This window comes from Equus quagga, chromosome 15 (genome assembly GCF_021613505.1).
Source record: "Equus quagga isolate Etosha38 chromosome 15, UCLA_HA_Equagga_1.0, whole genome shotgun sequence".
Lineage (NCBI taxonomy): Eukaryota > Metazoa > Chordata > Mammalia > Perissodactyla > Equidae > Equus > Equus quagga.
Window position 1 is genome coordinate 91,809,335 of NC_060281.1, and position 16,079 is coordinate 91,825,413.

Genomic DNA, 16,079 nt, shown 5'->3' on the forward strand with positions numbered 1-16,079 from the left:
GCCTGCTCTCGGTTGCACACCGCAAGTCCAAATAGCCCTCTAGTCTCTGTCCGGGTCCCGTTCTCCCTGCCTGCTGCCTGCCCGGCCACCTCATCTGGCTTCAGGCCTCTTGTTCTCTGAGAGCTTCTTCCTAGCGCTGAGAACCTGTTGTCCTCCCTGTCCTGCCCCGCCCAGCCCTGAACTGTCCCACCTACAGCAGCTCGGCTGATGACAGGAAGATGGTCCTCCCGGCAAACCTCACCCACCGTCTCTCTGTCTGAAGTCTTGCTGAGGTCCTTGGTCAGCTGCACAGGAAGGTCTGATTTACCAGGAGAGCAGGGAAAGGGGTAGGTGCCATCTGCATAGATCGATAGTCATTCTTTACTTATTTTTTTTTTTTTTGGTGGAAGATTAGCCCTGAGCTAACAGCCATAGCCAATCCTCCTCTTTTTGCTGAGGAAGAGTGGCCCTGAGCTAACAGCCATAGCCAGTCCTCCTCTTTTTGCTGAGGAAGAGTGGCCCTGAGCTAACAGCCATAGCCAATCCTCTTTTTGCTGAGGAAGAGTGGTCCTGAGCTAACATCTGAGCCCATCTTCCTCTGTTTTATGTATGGGACACTTGCCACAGCATGGCTTGACAAGCGGTGTGTAGGTCCACACCCAGGATCCAAACCAGTGAACCCTGGGCCTCTGAGACGGAGCATGCGAACTTAACCGCTCAGCCACCTGGCTGGCCTTAGGGAGTCATTCTTTTTTTTTTTTTTTTTTTCTGAGGAAGATTAGCCCTGAGCTAACATCCGCTGCCAATCCTCCTTTTTTGCTGAGGAAGACTAGCCCTGAGCTAACATCCATGCTCATCTTCCTCTACTTTATATGTGGGACACCTACCACGGCATGGCTTGCCAAGCGGTGCCATGTCTGCACCTGGGATCCAAACCAATGAACCCTGGACCGCCAAAGCGGAACATGTGAACTTAACCTCTGCGCCACTGGGCTGGCCTCAGGGAGTCATTCTTTAAGAGCTCTTTCATTCTTCTCTTTGTACCCTATGGATGTAAAAGGAATGAAACAGTTTTCATTTGGTCTGACTTGCTTCTTGGTGTGAAACTTTGGGTTACTTCATAGTATTTAAAATCAGGATTATTTTAAATACCTTGTGCCAATCCTCTGAGACACGCAAGACCTGAAAGGATCAGAGAGAAACTTGACCCTGGGCCTTCTGAGTCCCCACTGGTAGCTTGTTTGCAGGGATGTACCCGTTCTCTCTTTTCCAAGCACGAGTACCACCCCCACCCTCTGCTTCACAGGCCTGGTGAGGAGAGGGTCGCAGCTCCAGCCAGGGCGCCCCAGTCTGCACAGCCCCTGCCTCTCCAGATCTGACCCAGCAGCCCGTCTATAGGGGTGCCACATGACCTGGTGGCTCCTGAAGGTTTCCAGACCCTTTTCATGTCCCTCCTGAGCATTGGCCTTCTTCAGGGCTCCTTAGGTGCCCGTGGTCACCCCTAGGATGAAGGCTTGTCCAGAGTCATGACACTGCCACTCAGGGCCAGTGCTGGCTTCTGCTCTCTGCTGTTTCAGAGAGTCAGATGTTGTGGTTCTCACTCGCAGGTCTGAGAGGCTCGAGGGGAGTGTGGTTGCAGCCCCTGTTCCTGCGCAGTCCCTTGGCTTATACGTCTTGCTCCTGGGCTCTGGTGGTTGTTGCTGTGGGTGTTATTTTAAAAGAGGCTCAGCGGGAGGCCCCACCTGCCGGGTGTTGCTCCCCAGGGCAGCAGACAGTCCGAGGCACACTGCTGCCCTTTCTTGCCCACACCACTCGTGGTGCACTCTGCCTCCATGCACGCATGAGAGGTTCCTGCCCTTACCGGCAGTATCCAGAGGGCGATAGACATCAAGAGTAAATATCCATTTGCTTAAGCCAATCCTTGGCTTTTGTAGTGATCACAGCTGGGATTCCACCAAGTTAGCAACTCTTTCAGGCCCCAAGCCCAACAGCTTGTGAGTGCGTGAGCTCATCGGGCAGGGCGCCAGTTCTCGTGAGAGCCTCCCAGCTAGGCTTGCTTCCTGGACCCTCCCTGTCCGGTGTGCTGCTCAGCCGTGCAGGGTCTTCATCTGGGCCGATGCTCACTGAGGAGCGCCTGCCCTGGCCTGACTTCCAGGAGGACTTCTTAAACTGTGGGGGCATGACCTGCTGTCTTGTTCAAGCCATCGGTGTTCTGTCAGAATCCCAGTAAATGCTACAGGACAGGTGGTCACTGGGCCATCAGTCCTGTGTGCCAGCACTGGGCCAGGCCCCTGTGGGGATCCCATGTGTGTCTCGGGGACAGAGCCAGGGAGAGAAGTGACAATCGTATTAAACAGTATAAAGTGGAGGCCTGGAGAAGCCTGAGTGGCAGATCTGGAATTGGAATGCAGGTGTGGGACTCTTGAGTCCTGAGCACCTGCAGTGACCCTGTGTGGCCTCTGGAGCCAAGGGTCTCTGTTGCTAGCCCTCCCTTTCCACACGGACGGTGAATGGGCTGCCCCTGCCACTTCCCTGGGAGAAGTGATCCTCTCACTACTGGGGACTCTGGCGTGAGACTTCTCGTGAGATTTGCAGGCCTGCCTGTAATCCCCGTTTGGTGCTCCTGGCACCTTGGGGTTTGGCCTTAGGAGTCAGAGAAGAGCACCTCACTGAGTGTGAGGCAGAGGAGTCTGGCCAGGTCCCTGCTCCCCTGTTAGTCACAGAGCTTCTGGGTTGGCCACTCAGGGGTCTCACACATGCCTCACATCCCAGATGGAGCAGTTTCTTATGCTCCATCAGCCCAGGTGATACTGATGACCTACCAGGTACTGGGCAGTGGACATCGTAAAGGCAGCTACAGAGGAAGGGCTGCGGCAGGCTTCATGGGGCTGCGTGAGAGGTTGCTGTCCCCAGACCCTGGTCTGTGACCAGACGTCAGTGCAGAGGCCTGAGCGATGGAGCTGCCTTTGGAAGCACAGGCCTGGTCTCAGTGTTCCTCTGTGCAGGCAGGCCCACTTTGGACAGGCCTGTCGTGTCAGTGTGTAGGAAGTGGTTCCCACCCCGTGGACATGGTGCTCTCAGGCGTGGTCTCCAGTGTGGCATAAGCTCCCCTCTGCCCATTCAGAACCAAATCTCCATTAAGTCAAGTTGGAGACATTAGAAAATCGGTCCAGGTTCTCTGAAATAACAATACTGATAATTGAGCTGATGTTTCAGGAACATGTACTGTGTATCAGGCCCTGTTTCAAGCACTTTACATGTATTAACCTGTTTAATCATCATAACAATTCTACGACGTGGGCACTTGTATTATCATAATTTTATGTGTGAGGAAACTGAAGTGTAGAGAAATTCTGGCACTTGCATAGACTCTCGGACCTAGTAAGTGCCAGAGCAGGATTTGAACTCAGGCAGCCTGGATCGCCTAGAGTCCAGGCTTTCAACTTTGTTGAAACAACATTACATTTTGTTGCAAGTTTGTCTGCCCACCAGCAGCTGTGTTTGGCCTCCCAGTGGGCCCCGCATAATTGCCTGGTGGGCGCTAATGTGTCCTCTGATCCCAGGTTTTTAAGGTAGATTAGCAAAGGGTTGGAGGTTCCTGTGGTCTGCGTCTGCCTCTCTCCATATGTCCCCAGAAGCCACTGTGGCCTGGACCTGTTTGAGATGATACGTGGTTGCAGTTCATAGATGAGGAAGGGACTTACCTGTTCAAGGTCACACAGCTCGTGAGTGGCACAAGGGGAACTTGCACTTACCTCTCTAGATTCCTATTTCATTGAGCTTCACCTTCAGATACAAAGAGTTCAAGACAAAACAAAGTTTTATTTTTTTAATGGTTGCATTTTATCTTTACTATTGGTTTGTTATTTATACCTTTTTGTTGTTGTTGTTGTTGTTTGAGGAAGATTAACCCTGAGCTAACATCTACCACCAATCCTCCTCTTTTTGCTGCAGAAGACTGGCCCTGAGCTAACATCCGTGCCCATCTTTCTCTAAAATTTTATATATGAAACACCTGCCACACCATGGCTTGATAAGTGGTACGTAGGTCTGCACCCGGGATCTGAACCAGTGAACCCCAGGCTGGCCAAGCAGAATGTGTGAACTTAACCGCTGTGCCACTGGGCCAGCCCCTATACCTCTTTTTTTAAAAATATGCAGTGACTGCCTTAGGGTTTACAAAAATACATCTTTAAGTGATCACCGTCTACCTTCAAATGATATTGTACAACTTCACGTGTAGCGTAAGAACCTCCCACCTTTGTACTCTCGTTTTCATTCATCTTACTTTTACATATACCTTAAACCCACAGTATGTTACAGTAGTCAGTAATATTTTAGAGGAATTACAAATGTGAAAACAGTGTCTTTTGTATTTATTGTTACTTTGACCATTTCCAAGGAACTTTATTTCTTTACGTACTTTTTCTTTTTATGTATGTTTCTTTTATATTTCTTGTAACTCAGATCTGATGGTAAGGAATCCAGTTTTTGTTTGTCTGGAAAAGTCTTTATTACTCCTTCATTTTTGAGAGATATTTTCACTGGATGTATAATTCTAGGTTGACTTTTTTCTTTCAGCACTTCATAAATGTTGTCTGATTTGCATGGTTCCTGATAAGAAGTCGGCTAAAATTCTTAACTTTGTCTATATGTGATGTGTCTTTCTCCACCTTCCAGATTTTCTATGTATCTTTGGTTTTCACCAGTTTGAATATGATGCATCTAGGTGTGATTTTTTTTTTTCCTTTAATGTGTGTAGAGGAATCTTTGCCTGCTTGATGTTCTCTGAGATTTTTTGTGATTTAATATCTTTCATTATTTTTGGAAAATCCTCAGTCATTATCTCTTAAAATATTTCTTCTGTCCTGTTTCTGTCTCATCTTCTTCTGGGATTCCATTTTAATATGTTAGGTCATTGGATGCTCTTGGATAATCTGTTCTGCTTTCCCCCCACTCTTTTCTCTCTGTTTGGATTATTTCTACTGACCCATCCCCAGGTTTTGATTATTTTCCCCTCAGCTGTATCAAGTCTGCTGAGAAGCCTGACAAAGGCATTCTTTGTCTCTCTTACTGTGTTTTTAGTTTCTAGCATTTCTGTTTCACTCTTGCTTATAGTTTCCATCTCACTCCTGAAATTCCCCTTGTGTTCATGCGTATATCCACGTTTTCCACTAGAGGCTTTTAAAATACTAATCATATTTATGAGTCGTATTAATCTTAGTTATTTTAAATTCCCAGTTGGATATTTCCAACATCTGGGTTATTTCTGAGTCTGGTTCTGTTGATTAGTCTCTTGACAATGTTCTTTTCTTTTGTGTGTGTGCCTTATAATTTTTATATTGAATACCAGATATCATGTGTGGGACAGAAGAGACTGAAATAACTAATGTTTATGCCTGGAATGGGCTTCCTTCTTCTGTTTCTAGGCTGTTGGGAGGGGAAGGTGAATCCCACTGTCCATGTCGAGCTGGGGCTGGTGGTGGTGTTGCTGTGGTTCCCGTCAGTGCACCACTGGCTTTACATTCTGAGGGTGTTACCTTACACTTGGAGTGGGGGCTGGTTTGCTAGAAGATTTTCTCAGTTTCCACCTTCAGCTTTAGGCCTTTTATGTGCCCCCCAGGGAGGGTCACTCGCCATGTTCTTACCCGTCTTCCTCTGCTTTGCATGTTACTCATGCTTGCAAGCCAGCGGCAGGGGTGGGTTGGTTCTCTGTTGTCTTAGTTTGACCTCAGACTTAGGCAGCCTCTGCCCCTGCGTCTCAGGAGTGGGGCTCTCTCAGTCATCTGGCCCTTCTCTCAGGGGTGGGAGACCTCAAATGTTTAGGCCCTGGATGATTTCCTGCCTCTTTCTCAGGGGAGGATTTTTTCTTTTCCCTTCCCCCAACTGCATGAGTCTTCACCTGTATCCTAGAGGCAGCAAGGCTTGCTGCTCCTCCCTGCCCCTGCTGGCTTAAGGCTGTTGTTCTTTAGGGGAGAGAGGTCCTGCCAGGGCCTCATGCCTTTCCCACAGCAGCAGCCACTCCTCTTCTCCAGGCCTGCACCCCAGGAAGGTCTCCTCCAGTCTTCCTCCCTGCCCTGCCCTGATCTTCCTCATGAGCACCTGTAGAGGTCGAAGGGGAGGAGCTGGCAGGGGGATAACAACGTCCACTGTGTCTGTGACTCCCAGGGGTCTCTGCTCTTATTCTAGACCACACTTGGCCTTTAGCAACTAGTTAAACATTTTTGTTGAATTCTTACCTGCTTCGGTAATTTATGCCTATTATGTCTTTGTGGTGGAAATACTATATAATGGTGTACTACTGTGCATCTCTTCCCAACTCCATGTTCAGCAACATCATGTTGGTAGCTTAAAATTGGCCGTGGTAGCAGTATTTATACCACAGAAATCAGTAAATGCTACAAATGAGGGCTTTTTCCCCTCGAGAGCCAATTGTTAAACATTTACCAGAACACTGCTGTTGGAGGAAACCCCAGAAGGTTGACCATGGAGATTGGTGCCTTTGGTGAGTGGCTCGGTGGCCTCCAGGGCAGGTCGGGCTCGACAGTGTCAGAGTGTACCCAGGCTGTCTCCTCTGCAGGGCAGTCACCAGGCCTCCAGCAAGGAGACTCACCCGGGAGTCCGCTCTGTGTTGGAGACGGCGTGGATTCATGCTGCCGCTCTCTCTCCCTCCTTCTCCCCTCAGAGCGCAGCCAGGACAGCACGGCCGTGGCTCTCTCCGACTCCAGCTCGACGCAGGACTTCTTTAACGAGCCCGCCAGCTCGTTGGAGGGCTCACGGAAGCCCTATGTGGAGAAGAGGCCGCCGTCAATTCCTAGTTCCCAAGCAGGACTAACCAGTAAAGACCTTCAGGGGGCCACAGAGGAAAGAGGTATGAGACCTAACTGGGGAATTAGAACTGCTTTGATGTCCAGTCTGGGCAGTGCTAAAGATTGTGGGTGGCCTGACTTCCATCCTCGCACCTCCACCCGCTCTCCTGGGACCTCGGTTGGACAAGTTACTCACCTGGGCTCTCCCTTGTAGGATGGGAGTGATCCCAAGGCTCATGCCCAGGGTTGTGAGGATTGACTAGGCAGCTCAGGGAGGAGCTCACACGGTGCCTGGTACACAGTGTTTGCTCAGTGACACTTGGCGTTGTTGTGACCCCACCACAGCCCCATGTGAAAAAGCCATGGCCACAACAGGAGTGTCCCCTACTTTTTTTCTCGATGAATGGTTATTAAAAAAGCCTTTCGATCCTAAATGTTACAAATGTGTTTTCTTTTTAGTGTGAATCACATCAAGCCTTTAGGGCAAAAATCCCCCTTTTTTGGCAGGGGGCTCTGATCTAACCCTGGGATACACCCAGCTCTTGTGGGGTCCCAGGTCCCTTTTGTGGAAATCAGCAGGCAGAGCCGCACACCTGGGCTTGCTGGGAGATCCCTGGCACTGCTCTGAAGCTGTGCCTGGCCAGCCAGCCTGGATTTTGAAAGCTTTCCCATCTGGCCAGGGCCAGCGCACACAGGTGCCCGCCAAACAGTAACAATCACCACCTAGACTCATGCTTGGTGGCCTGTGCCAGGCACTGTTTTAACTCATTTGGTCCTTCCAACCTCCCAGGAGCACTGTGACTGTTCCCATTTTACGGTGAAGAACCTGACATTCAGGGAGGGTCAGGAATTTGCCCACGGTCAGTCTGCACCCTTAACCACTACCTGTGCTGCCTCTCTGGGTGGACTGAATGGGGCAGGTGGGGTTGGGGATAACCTGCTCACTCTGGGGGCCCTGGCCCAGCCCCAGGAAGTTGCGCACTGGCCCTGGATAGGCAAGTCGAGGTTCAGCAGCTTGTGTAGGTGTGGCAGTGGGGCCCTTCACGCTAGGAGAGGCTTCTCCTGGCTCTGTGCACCTTGCCGGCCTACCTTAGCTGGCCTTAGAAGGGGGTAAGGCCACAACTCCTGTAGGCCCATTAGGTCAGGTAAAGGGATGCAGAACAGGGGTGCATTTACCTGTCCTGGGCCTCCGTCAAGATGTGAGACCAGGGCCTGGCCTGTGGCCGAGGGATTAAGTTCGTGTGCTGCACTTTGGCGACCTTCCGATCCTGGGCGCAGACCTAGCACACTCATCAAGCCACACTGAGGCGGCGTCCCACACAGCAGAACTAGAAGGACCTACAACTAGAATATGCAACTGTATACTGGGGGGGGAAGGGGAGCTTTGGGGAGAAGGGGAAAAAAGAGGCGAGGCCAGTACCCCCTTTCTCACCGGGCAGTCATTATGCTATCCCAAACCAATGTTGACATTCTGCAGCCGACATAAACATGCTATAGGGAGTTTGGAAGGGGAAGGAACCGGTATCCCCAATACTCTACTATAGCAATTGTTGTTCACGTCCAGTGAAAAATCAAGATCATGTTTACTGTTGGGCAAGTGAGGCCTGTTGTCTGTCTCTACGGCTCATCAAGTGGTGAACTGCTGTGGGTGCTGTTGTGTCATCATGGGCCTCTCTCCGCCATGCTTGGGGAAGAGTGGGGACAGGGGCTGCTGAGCTAAGCTGAGAGAAGGTCGGCTTTGGTCCAGCCCAGCCTGTGCAGGGCTTTCCAGACACATGAGGAACAAGCATCCTTCCTCTTCCTTCCATTCAGAGCCGAAGGTTTCAGCAAACAGCGTTTGGGGCTGGCCACTGGTAAAGAAAGCGAAGGTAGAATCAGTCACCACAGTAGCTGGTGGGCTTGAAAGGAAGCCTCTTTCCTCCGTGGACACGTTCCTCCCTTCTGAGCCCAGCTTTTCCCGATGACCACAGTGGTGAACTTCTGTTGGGAGAGTGGGTGCAGCAGAGAATGTGTTCTGAGCCTGTGCCCAGCAGACAGCTCGAGGAGCAGAGTGCTCCCCCAGGCCTGGCCTGGTAGGGGCAGCCTCTGGCATGCACTCCTCTGGGCTCCCCGTGAGCAGCAGCCGTGGCCAGCAGCCATGGCCGCCACGGCTCCAGCAGCTTTCAACCTCTGCAGGGAGCCAGGATGTGCTGGCAGGCCAGCTGGGTGTGCCCGGAGTGTGCTCCACACCCCTGGCTCTCCAGGCACACCCTTGTTGGGGCCCTGCCACAGCCTGCTGCTTCTTTCACAGTCACTGTTGCCAGGCTCACTCACAACTTTTGTGTCCATTGTTGAGCAGCGGAGTCTAACGGAGCCCAGGTCTGCACCAGGCAGCAGGTGCCAAGGGGCAGCAGGGATGGATCTGACTGCCACACCCTGCCTGACCCCGAGGTGCACTCCCTCCCATGGTGTCGAGCAGGCGCGAGCTGGCCTGCTTCCCGAGGACTCCCCTCCCTTCTTTAATTCTCCCCTCTGGTCCGTGCCCAGCTGCCTCGAGGAAAGAGGTTTCTTCATAGGTAGCTCACCTTTTCAAGGGTCAGAGCTTAAAAAAATGTCCAAAATGTGAATGTAGCAAGAGTAAAGATTTATTTTCTTAATAGAGAAAAAAGCTGCCCACAGTCTCACCACCTAAACACAAGCCCACTGTTCTTATCACTCTGAGGCTAGCCAAGTTGTCAAGGACCTGTGTGGTCCAGACAGGACCTCCCAACCAGCTGGGCCCAGGGCAGGATATGGCCTGAGGGTGCTGGTACAGCCACTAGGCACCTCCTCCAAGGCCCGCCATGCTGTGTCTACCTGCCCCTTCCTGGTCAGGTTGCGGCCTGGGGACTGCCTGAGTGTGTTTGCGGGGCGGGGTGGGCGTCGCTAGTGGGGTGAGGTGGATCCCACGGCTCCTGCGCTCTGCTTGCCTGGTGCGTGTACCGTGCACGTCCAAGCCAGTCCTCATTGCCAGCAGCAGGCACTGGTCTAGGCCAGGGTAGCCAGAGCATGTGCTTCACTTGCTTTCTGTCAGCAGGAGGAAGTCTTCCCATCTTCATGCTTCTAGGGTTAGAATTGGACTTCTGGTTGGGGAGTGTTTTGTGGGTTTGTTGACATTTCTGATCCTCTTTCCATTAATGTGATCCGTGAGGCCCATTCAGCAGGGGGAGTGGATGCTGTGGGCGAGGCATGTCACCCATTTCTCCTGGGCTTCGTTGGGTCACCCAAACTCCTGAGCAACAAGAGTTTCAACTCACTCTGGTATTGGTTTTTTTTTTTGTTTTCCTCTTTATATGTCTTCAGACATGCATTCTGAACTCTCTGGGTTAATTCTTGACCTTCTGCTCTCTTTCCATTAGAAATGTCTTCCTGTGTGTATTTGTGTCTGAGTACTTAGCGCCTTATTTGAGCCCCTGGGAGGCCTGCATCTTCCTCCGATTTTCCTGTCTCCCCTGCGCCTAGCATAGGGCTGGGCCCAGAGTCTTTGCTCAGACCATGTTTGTTGAGCTATGTTTGAAATGTGTCCTTCAAACTGAGCGCACTAGAACCTGGCATGTTTGTGAGAAAGGCACTAGTATCCCCTGTAAGATGGGTGCCAGCCCTACGCAGGCCCCTGGTTGCTGTCGTGGGGCTGTGACTAGGGCTGTGAGTGGGTGCATGTGGGACCTAGGCAGTTTCCTGAGCTCCGTAGTTTCAAGATCAGATATGACCTGTCACTCAGTCATTCAGTCAGCTTCAAATGGCAGGTGGGGCTGGGCTCTGGGTAACAAGGGAGAAGGAGACACTTATGGGCATAAATAAATGCAGTAGGATCGGTGACCCCAGACAGGTGGGCACAGGAGGCACTCTGCAGACACCACCCTAGGGCTGGGCAGGGGGTCGGGGGGAGGTGGCCCTGAAAGAGGAAGTGATGCTGAGTAGAGTCCTGAGAGATGAGAGCAAGTGGGCGAGGCAGGGGAGGGAGGAGGGCAGAGAGTGCGTCCAGGAGAAGAAGCGACAGCAGAGAGGCAGGAACACAGAGTGAGATATTCCAAGTGTCTGCTCGCAGGGTGTGAGGCCAGGAGGGGAGCTGGAGGGATGGCAGGTGGCCTCATGTGCCCTGCTCAGGAGCTTGGCTTTGTCTTGGCAGCCGAGGGGGTCACAAGGAGTGACTGCTCAGATTCTTTCCTTGCAAGAAGAGTGAGGGTGGGCAAGCTTGACACGCACCTGACATCTGCACAGTTTGGCTTGGTCTTGGCAGAAGGGGACCTTGGGGCCTTAGTCCTTGCCCACTCTGCATGCCCACAGGCCCCTCTTCTCCTGCCTGCTGCTACAGCAGGGAAAGGGCAGTAACAGACTCAGCCCACAGTGACCGACAGGCTTCAGAGTTGGTGCCAGGCTGCTTCTCTGGCCTCCTCCAGACAGGCTGTGCCAAACTCCTGGGTGCCCAAGGGTCCACCTTGCCCTTGACACTTGCTGCCACCCACTCCTTCCATCCCTCCTTCCCGGGCCAGACAGTCTCATTCTGCAGCCCCTGCTGTCCAGCCCAGGCTCTCCTGTGCTGTCTGCCCTGCCATCCCTGGTGGAGCAGGCCTGGATGTTGAGGTGCTGAGCTCACATCAGGTCAGGGCTGGTGTGGGCGCTCGTGGTTCATACGAGGCAACAGCTCTGGAGGAGTGTTGGGCGGGCTGTGGGCTGAAGGCTGAACAGTGGAGCAGGTGCAGCCCCGTGTTCACCCTTTCCCAGCTGTTCGAGCCCATGGTGGTGGCAGCCACACCTGCCTTCTGTGGGCTGCTTTTCCATGTACCTACACAGGCCCAAGAGGCAGGACAGCCCTGTGCCACCATTCAGAGGGGGACCCAGAGCCCAGCTTGTAACCCCTGCTCTCTGCAGCCTCAGGGCTCCTCCGCTGCGTGCCAGCTGGGACATCCTGTTGAGACTGGGGGGCCGTCGAGGCCTCAGTCAGTGGAAGCAGAGCCAGCTCCAGGCCCTGTGCCTCCCACTGCTAGGTTGGTTGGGTTGAGCACCCATCCAGCAAGGGCATGGACCCAGCTGTGCCAGTCACCTCACTGAGGTGCCTCTATCGCTGGTGGTAGGCTGCTGCAGGGAGACAGCCTAAAACTGACTTTCTTTTCCTTCTTCTCAACTGTAGGAAAGACTGAGGAGTCCTTGGAGAGCACAGAAGGTTTCCGAGCCACAGAGCAAGGCGGCCAGAAGCCTGCTACAGACCCCCCAGCCTCTGCGTGTATCCCCGTCAAACCCCCAGCGTCTGCACCCACCCTGTGGGATGGGAAGAAGAGAGGGGAACCCCCGGGGGAGCCAGCAGCCTTCCCCCAAGGGCTGCCGGCCGGTGCAGAGGAGCAGCGCCAGTTCCTCACAGAGCAGTGCATTGCCTCCTTCCGCCTGTGCCTCAGCCGCTTCCCCCAGCACTACAAGAGCCTCTACCGGCTGGCCTTCCTCTACACCTACAGCAAGACCCACCGGGTGAGTGGCCGTAGGCCTCACAGCTCAGTACAGGGCATTTAGCTTGCCAGGGCCCACAGGTGTCTTCAAGGGTGGTGGGCAAAACAAACATAGATTGGAGCTGCTAAAGGTCTTGGGTGGCAGCGTTTGGGAGGGATGGGAGAGGAGAGATGCAGGAGGCAGGGTTGGTACAAAGAATGGTCCACCTTTCCAGGTGAGAGGTCAGGGCAGCAGGTCACAGCTAGGCATCTGGGGAAGAGCAGGTGTGGGAGCTGCTCCTGCAGCAGGAATCACAGGCTTGGGTACTAGATGTGGGTGAAGGATGAGAGCCAACAGGTTCATCAGCTCTCGCCTGTGAGGACCTGTGCAGTGACTCTCACTCCACTGTCGGACTCCGTCACCCTGGTGCTTACTGTCATCCTCAGCCCCAGCATGTACATCCACCAGATTCCAGAAGGCCCCCTCCTCTCTGTCCCAGGGCCTTGCTTGGCCTAGGCCCCATTCGCTCTGGCTGCATCTTGCAGAGGCCTCCTTGCCATCACCCTGCTCCTGGACTTGCCCCTCTGGAGCAGCTGCCAGAACCATCTTGACAGCCTCTGCTGCATGGGGGTTGGGTGCTGACAGCCTCCTCTAGCTCTTTTTGGAAAGCACATGATGTAGCAATTCTTAACAGCTGTGCCCTGGGCTTAAATGCTCCCAGGGGCTTCCCAACCAGACTTCTGCTGGCAGTTAGCATTTGCAGAGGGAGTGTGGCATACTGTGCCTTCTCTCACTCACCCAGGAGGCACTGGGGAGACACTGCCCCTGACCGTGGCGCCTGCTCCCATGGAGCTACATTCTAACGGGCAGACAGATTAAGAAATGTGCAAATGAGCAAATAAAGCAAGTCCCATTATGACAGGTCCTACAGAGACGATAAGGGGGTGTGCACAGGGGTGAGGGGTGCCACTGGGCTCCGCGAAGGCACTCATTTATGCTAAGACCTGTAGGGTGGCCATGGATGGAGTAGGGGGTAGTGGTGGGCTGGAGGAGAGGGAGAGCACCCAGCCTGGGCAAGCACCCTGGGCATGTGGTGGTTTTGGGCAAGCAACCCTGGTCTAGTTGGGGGCCATTGAGGACCAGGATAGGGGGACAAGCAGGGGCAGCCTTTGGAGTCTGGCTGTGGTCTCTGCTTTTATCCAGCTCTCCTACTCAGTGAGGTCCAGGCTGAGAAACTTCCTCCTCCTGGAGGCCCCCTGCTGGCCCCCCTCACCACCCTCTGTGAGAAGTTTGAAGAACCAGGAAGGACAGTTTGCCAGAGAGACAGACCCTGGCTTGACATTGGTTATGTGACAGGAAGCTGTTACTTGACAGAGTTCTGTTTGGGGACAAGGCACAGGTAAGTGTCCTGTCACAGTAGTGACTGTCCAGCACACTCATGTGGCTTGGTTGATTTTCTCAGAGCAGAGCAGGTGAAGCTGCTGGTGTCGGCAGGCCTTGGAAGGGAGTGGGTCTTGTCTGGGTCCGGGGCTTCATCTCTGCTGCAAGGCGTCTGGCTTTCCCAGCTGCCACTGTCCATCGTTGCTGCTGGCGGCATGCCCGAGCCTGGCTTGCCCACTGCCCAGCCTGCACTTCACAGTGGACCTTACCTTCGGTGCCCTGGACTTTCTGAACCCAGGTAGACCTGGGTTTTAATAAACCGCCCTCTGTAGCAGTCTTTGGGGGCCTGATGGCTGATGCCTCCATCCCGTCCCCTACCGTGCTCCAGTGCTGCTTTGGGAAGTTTCCTCCCTTCTTCTTTCAGGAGCAGCAGAGCCCAGTGCAGGAGCTCTCACGAGTCTTGGTGGAGTTGATGCTAGCAACCATCATCCAAACCACCCGCACCTTAGGCCCCCCCCGACTTCAGATGCTCCCCCAAGTAGCCATGCAGCCCCTACCAGGTCAGCTCTGAGCAGGACTCGGGGTTTCCTGTGCTGAACTCAAACCTCCAGCATGCAGGTTGCCTTCTCCAGAAGTTGACACTGAGACAGAATTTGGGGTACAAAATGCGATGAGGGATCAGCCCCTGTGGAAGGGAGAGGGAAGACGCAGGGTTGAGAGAATTGGTCTGCGATACCAGGCCCCACAGAGCCCCCGGCGCCCAGCCTCCGCCTCCCCATTAAGTGGCTTTATTCTGAGCACAGGGGAGCCGGTGCATGTAAAGGGCTCCATGCAGCACCAGGCACAGGCTGCTATTATCAAAACCTGTCCCCTCCCTGGGTGAATTTTTTTAAAGTGGAAAACAGTATTTATGTCAAAATTAAAGAAAAACTGGGGAGGGAGGATATCCCCAGTTCTGCCACCCTAAAACAAAAGCCATGTGGTATGTGGATTTCTTCCCAGCTCTTGTGTACATGCGCTGTTGACTGTTACTTCTGAGGCACCAGGTGCTTCCATGTCTAGGAGATAGAGATCATGTCCTTTCTACTTTACATCTGGACACCTGGCTCAGGGTCACACAGGGATGAGTGACAGCCTCATGTCAGCTTATGCTGCCTCACCCAGGCCCATTCGCTCCACTGCCCCACACACACCTTTAGAGTTTTCGTGCTCACAGTTTGCCATTTAGCTCTTTCCCTGAATGCCCCCCAGGCCCTTTTGGTTACTCTGTGATGGCCCATGGGGTGGGTGGACCCTGGCTGACCCAGCCATCCCTGGTAGCGGGGACAAAGGCTGCCTTGGCTGGACGTCAGTGTTCCCAGAAAACAGCCCACAGCCGCCACGCTCCATCTGTTGGTTCTCCTGTTAGCTGCATTCCCAGGTTGGGTTCCTTGGTTTTCTGAAATGGAATCCTGGTCTTGATTGTGAGAGAGACCCTCTTCTTATGCAGCAGCTGTGTGTGGGTGCCTGATGTGCCTCAGGCACTCTCCAGGCCACTGTGCACCCTAAGCCCTGACTGCCCCACTGAACTGAATGCTGCGCCAGCTCTTTTGCTTTATTCAGAGACCTTTGCTGAGCAGCAGTTGCTACCCCACCTTGAATGGCAGTTTGTTAACACCTCCACTGAGCCTGGTTAACGCCCACGCTGCCTGGGGTGTGCCACCGTCCTAGGGGCTAGCGTGGTTCTGCCCAGGCCCCCGGTGTCAGCTTGTCCACAGATCTAGGGGACACAATGAGTGCTCTCAATGACTAGTGGAACCATTAACTGACAATCAGGGACTGCTTTTCTTTTTTTTTTTTTAAAGATCGGCACCTGAGCTAACAACTGTTGCCAATCTTTTTTTTTTTTTCCCTGCTTTTTCTCCCCAAATCCCCCCAGTACATAGTTGTATATTTTTTTCTAGTTGTGGGTCCTTCTAGTTGTGGCATGTGGGATGCTGCCTCAGCATGGCCTGACAAGCAGTGTCATGTCCATGCCCAGGATCCAAATCAGTGAAACCCCAGGCTGCTGAAGCGGAGCGCACGAACTTAACCACTTGGCCACAGGGCCAACCCCAGGGACTGCTTTTCAAACACAGCTTAACAAACACTTCCTGCTGTGTATGTTTAACAGCAGCACATTTCTTCATAGAGTTCGCCTGTGGGCTTGGCAGTGGCATTTTCCTCTTGCCATCTCCTGCCTCACTGGCTGGCCAGAGCGTCCATCATCCACATCTTCAGAGAGACCCCAGGGGCTATGCAGGTTGACTCCAGAGCCATCTGGTCTTTCACAAATGCCCCCAGATGAGGCTCTGCTTGTTCAGAGCCCGCCCAGGCTCTCTGCAAAGAAACTGCCTTCAGGGCACAGGGTGCTACTTGCTTAGCTGCTGGCAGCAGGATGGGGAGTGACTGTGGGCTCTGAAGCCTGCCTCACCTGGGCTCTGCATGGGAACT

The 16,079-nt window shown here is 53.3% G+C and overlaps 1 protein-coding gene across 7 annotated transcripts in view; it reads left to right on the forward strand.

Moving 5' to 3' along the window:
- Positions 1 to 16,079, forward strand: part of CABIN1 (calcineurin binding protein 1) — a 154,337-nt gene that overhangs the window by 77,510 nt on the left and 60,748 nt on the right. For 6 of the 7 annotated variants that reach the window (XR_006885209.1, XR_006885208.1, XM_046638981.1 and 3 more), the window contains exons 27-28: positions 6,665 to 6,850; positions 11,938 to 12,269. Coding sequence is in view for 5 of the 7 variants with exons in the window: in XM_046638981.1 (XP_046494937.1) it covers positions 6,665 to 6,850; positions 11,938 to 12,269 (518 nt within the window). In the remaining 2 variants the exon portion in view is untranslated. The remainder of the gene's footprint in view (positions 1 to 6,664; positions 6,851 to 11,937; positions 12,270 to 16,079) is intronic. The other variant, XM_046638984.1, reaches the window with a different exon arrangement.